Raw genomic sequence first — 4,177 nt, 5'->3', positions numbered from 1 at the left:
CCCGCAGGTCCTCAATGAGAGCGCGGATCTTCGTGGCGCCGGGCACATCGTCCGGCGCCGCTTGGAGGATGAGCTGTGAAATTTCCAGGTACCGGAAAGGCAGAGGCGAGAAAGCGCTCGAGGCGATCTCCGCCTTTAGGTATAGCCGAAGGGCGTCTGGGGCGACCGGCAGGCGGGATACCGTCAGTCATTCGGGCAATTGGGGACACACAGAAGCACCTGCGTGCCAATGGGCACTCGCGCGCGTACCCTCGGTCAGCCACTCGGGCGGCCGGATGCGTGCCCGGCCAGCCCGTTTGAGCATCAGCGCAAGCCAGAGAGGAACGAGGGTCTCGCGCTGGGGATGCAATGGTCCAATGGTGCCCTGTTGGTTGTCAAAGCCCAAGCACGATGTTGCGGGGGAGGGCATGAGGGTCAGCTAGGAGGGCAGCGGCCAAATGGGGGGGGGGGGGGATGCAGCAAGGCAAGGCAACGCAAGGCAAGGCAGCCGACAAGAAAGGATGGCCCTCCCGTCGCCGGGCCCCGGCTGGGCACGCACCGTGACGAGATTCATCCGGGGGAGCCGGACAGCCGGAACGATGGTCACAAATTCGTTCTCCGCACAGAAGTCCAACTCGCTGTTGGACGGCGGTGAAAGGGAGGCGCCGGATGGAACCGGCGCCGGGGCCAGCCCCCCTCCGGATGTGTCAGCCATCCTGCTATGGAGCCGCGAGGCGCAAGGAGCCCGCGTGGCCGGGCGTCGGGCGGATGCTTCACAAGGCGAGGACGAGAGTTGCCAGGCCCGCGCGTATGGACGTGCGTGTCCTTCCGTGGGAGTACGAGGATGAGATGACGCGATGGCGCGTCAACGTGTGGATGGGAGAATATGCGAGGCGGGGCCGAGGGGGAGGCGAGTGGAGGAGGGCGACACGGAGCGCGGGCGCTTTTTTGCCTCATGGGTCCCCCGCGGTGCCGCCGCCGGGCGGAACTCATATTCCTGATCGACCGTTCAGTTGCCAACTGAAGGGGGCGGTGCTCTGATCGCCGCGCGACCTCCGTGTGGGAGGACCCCCCGGTCCCGGCCCCCGTCCTACACCTGGCGGCTCGCAGCTCGGGGGGGGGGGGGGGGAGTGTCAGCACTGGCACACTTCCCTTCGCCTCCTTTTGGGGCCGCGTCTCCGGGGCGCCTCGCCAAGGGACCCTCATCTCGACCCCACTGTGCTCGGCATTCGCCTGGCCTGTCCTCGCTTGCATTTGTCCCCCTCATTTTTCTCCCCCCCCCGCCGGCGCCGCCCCTGTCCCATCGTCTGTCTGGCTTGCCGGGCCCGGGGCTTCCTCGACATCTTGTGGCCATGCCCGCCGGGCCTGTCGAAGACTCTCCGCCTGCACCGGGCCCCCCTTCCGGCGAGGCGGTCATCCCTGTGGCGGACTTCTGGCCCTGGGCCCTGAGCTACATCGGGGAGTATGTCCCGGCATTGCAAACCAACGTCCAGGAGGTGGCATCGCCAGTGTCCCTGGCGGACGCCTGGGTCCCCTGTTGTGGGGCATGCGGGTCTTCCTCGGAGCTGGCCATGGCCGAGCCGCCGAGGCGGCGCGTGCGCAGCTCCAGCCCGGCGGTCTTCCGAGTGACCAACACCCGCTGGTGCGCCACCCAGTCCGGGTTCTGGTATGACAAGTGCCCCGGCCAGCCGGCCGGCTCTCGGCCGTCCGGGCTGCTCGGTGAGGGGCCCTTCTACCACCGGGATTTTCGAGCACACCGGGGCTTTGTTCCTGGCGATGTGCCCGGCATGCCGGCCGGCCCGGGCTCTCGGCAATGGGGCTGCCCTCAAGAGTGGGGCTGGTCCTGGTCTCCCCCCGGGCCGGATGCTCCCTTCCCCGGCCCCGGGGCGGAGATCTTCCTGATCGGGACCTTTGCCCTGCGTTTGGACATCATCTACCCGGGCCAGCGGGTCCCCGGGCGCATGGCCCCTCCGAAGGATCGATCTGCCGGCTACACCGACCTCCTGGTCAATGAGTGGCAGATCCTCGAGCGTGTCCAGGGGCAGCCGGGCTTTCTGACCACCGTGGTGTCCATCGACCGGGTGCGCTGATCGCCCGTTCGTGTTCTGTCCTCCCTCTTTCGCTGCCCTCTTGGGCCTCCGCCTGCGGCCCTGCTCCCTTCCGGGTCCCACATGGCGGGCGAGCTACCGACTGACAGTGCCTGCCTCCCTTTCGCACAGGAGAACCCCCTCGCCGAGGGCACGCAAACGACCATGACCATGCGGCTGACCGAGGACTGGATCTGCACGCTGGAAGATGTGCTGGCTCGGCTGGATGCACGAACGGCCCACCTGAGTCAGGTGCAGGCGCGCTTCCATCGGCCGGCCGATCCGTCCGCCTGGCCGCCGCTCTTCCCGCATTTGGTCTTCCTTGGCGCCCGCGATGCGCTCCGACCAGCGGTCTGCCCTTTCACCCAGCTTCCACCCGGTCTCCAGGTCCTGCCGGCGACGCTCACACAGCACTTCCCGGACACTCTCCTTGCGCTTGAGTTGCTGGCACAAGTTGGTGCGTTAACATTCCCCCCGCTCCTGCTCTTGGCAACGTGCCCTACTCCCCTTTCGCATCCCACCGCACATGGTGTCCTTGACCCGATGCGCTGACCCCCGTGCATCCTCCGGCCCTCATCCCTCCCTGCCTGGGTCCTCAGTTAGTGCTCTGGTTCTTCTTCACAATATTTCGGTGGTTCATGCAGCCATCCGCCCACGAAGCATCCTCCTGACGGTGGGCGACCCGCATCTCTTCCCCTCGAGTCATCCCTGCCAGGGGCCTCCCTGTCGGCCGACCCTGCGGGCCTGCTTGGACTCCTTCGAGTGGGCGGCCATCAGCCGGAATCTTCTGGTGCCGGGGGTTCCGCGCGCCGGCGGGTCCCGGTATCTGGCACCCGAGCTGCTGGTGGCTGACGACCTGCCCAGCAGCCCCGAGGCTCCGCCCCCTGGGGGACGTCTGACGCCCAAAGCCGATGTCTACGCCCTCGGGGTCATCCTTCGACAGTTCCTGCCCCTCTTCGAAGCCGAAAGGGCGCGCTTTGCGGAAATCCCCGACCCGGACGCCGACCAGGTGCCGGACTTTGTGGCACTCGCCCAGGTACGCACTCGGATCACACTCGGCGCCCCCCTGCATTTGGACTCCATCACCATCAAAACCCCTCTGGGGCTGATCTTCTCGGGTGTTGGTTCTGCCGTGCTGCCTTCTTTCTTTTCTTTTTTTTTTTTTCCTGCCCCTCTCCCCTGCTTCCCCCCTCTCGCCCCTCCACCGCCTGCATCTCCCTCACCCTGTCTCTCGCCCTCGGTCACTCGACGTGCTTGTTCTTCATTGGGCTGGGGTGCCTTTTGCCGACAGGACTTGGTGGCCAGAATGACCGAGGCCCGGCCAGCCCTGCGGCTAACCATGACCGAGATCCTGCTGCACGACTTATTCGCATGCACGCATACTGCACGTGGGGGAATCGAGCGACCCGGCCACCCATGAAAATGGAGTGCCCCCTGCCTTTCTCCCTTGGTGTCGACCATGCCCCTGTCACAGACAGCCCGGAAGTGAGAGGAAGGGCGGGGAGATGTATATTGCAAAAGGGGCAGGAGAGCCGCCTCCAAAGGGCAATGTCGACCGGTGACTGTCTGTCCTCTTTGCTGAAGGTGCACGCGTGGGAGGAGGAGTGACAGACGGGGCCGTGTGAAAGGAAAAAGGAGAAGAGGACATGTGCTCAGAGGAGCGGGAGGGGGAGGGGGGGAGGGGAGAGCGTCTTGCGCCGCCGGAAAGCCGACGGAGGGGGGGCGAATGAAGATAGGGTCGGGTCCGGCATTGGCATCCATGCCTCTCTGCAGGGGAAGAAGGGGGGGGGGGGGCGGGGGCGGGGAAGGACCAACTGGGCACACACACACACACAGGGCGGTGGGGCCACTTAGTTCTGGTTCTCCAGCTTGCCGAGGAGCTCGGAGTCGCGGAAGATGACGAACTCCTCGTTGTCGAACTTGACGGTGGTACCGCCGAAGTCCGGCAGGACGACGACGTCACCAGCAGCGACGGACATCGGGATCACCTCGCCGTTGGCAGAGCGACCGCCAGGGCCAGCGGCGACGACGACGGCCTCGCGGACAACCTCCTTGCCGGACTGGGGGATGTAGATGCCACCAGGAGTGACCTGTGTGTGTGTGTGTGTGTG

At 66.2% G+C, this 4,177-nt stretch overlaps 3 protein-coding genes across 3 annotated transcripts in view; 1 reads left to right on the top strand and 2 right to left on the bottom strand.

Annotated features, from left to right (window-relative positions):
• The window catches only part of H696_00337 (hypothetical protein), a gene marked incomplete at both ends in the record, with an annotated part of 859 nt that extends 165 nt beyond the window's left edge, over nt 1-694 (bottom strand). The window contains 3 exons of the mRNA XM_009494185.1: nt 47-156; nt 250-418; nt 539-694. Of these exons, the coding sequence (XP_009492460.1) occupies nt 47-156; nt 250-418; nt 539-694 (435 nt within the window). The remainder of the gene's footprint in view (nt 1-46; nt 157-249; nt 419-538) is intronic.
• Nucleotides 695-1,193: 499 nt separating this feature from the next.
• On the top strand, nt 1,194-3,875 carry H696_00336 (serine/threonine protein kinase). The gene is made up of 4 exons (XM_009494184.1): nt 1,194-2,060; nt 2,199-2,523; nt 2,666-3,102; nt 3,358-3,875. Exons 1-4 carry the CDS (start codon nt 1,332-1,334, stop codon nt 3,484-3,486), a joined length of 1,620 nt encoding a protein of 539 aa, XP_009492459.1. The 5' UTR covers nt 1,194-1,331; the 3' UTR covers nt 3,487-3,875.
• A 41-nt stretch (nt 3,876-3,916) lies between these two features.
• The window catches only part of H696_00335 (chaperonin GroS), a gene marked incomplete at both ends in the record, with an annotated part of 2,676 nt that continues 2,415 nt past the window's right edge, over nt 3,917-4,177 (bottom strand). Inside the window, one exon of the mRNA XM_009494183.1 lies at nt 3,917-4,156. Coding sequence (XP_009492458.1) covers nt 3,917-4,156 — 240 coding nt within the window. The remainder of the gene's footprint in view (nt 4,157-4,177) is intronic.

This window comes from Fonticula alba, assembly GCF_000388065.1.
Source record: "Fonticula alba strain ATCC 38817 unplaced genomic scaffold supercont2.1, whole genome shotgun sequence".
Lineage (NCBI taxonomy): Eukaryota > Rotosphaerida > Fonticulaceae > Fonticula > Fonticula alba.
Note: the sequence above shows the minus strand (reverse complement) of the source record. Positions and strands in the feature narration are given on the sequence as shown.

Excerpts from the sequence above, each read along its gene's own strand:
- H696_00336 (XM_009494184.1), top strand. The coding sequence starts at position 1,332 with ATGCCCGCCGGGCCTGTCGAAGACTCTCCGCCTGCACCGGGCCCCCCT. Across the intron at positions 2,061-2,198 it reads CCGTGGTGTCCATCGACCGG|GAGAACCCCCTCGCCGAGGG; the intron begins GTGCGCTGATCG and ends CCTTTCGCACAG. Across the intron at positions 3,103-3,357 it reads ACTTTGTGGCACTCGCCCAG|GACTTGGTGGCCAGAATGAC; the intron begins GTACGCACTCGG and ends TTTTGCCGACAG.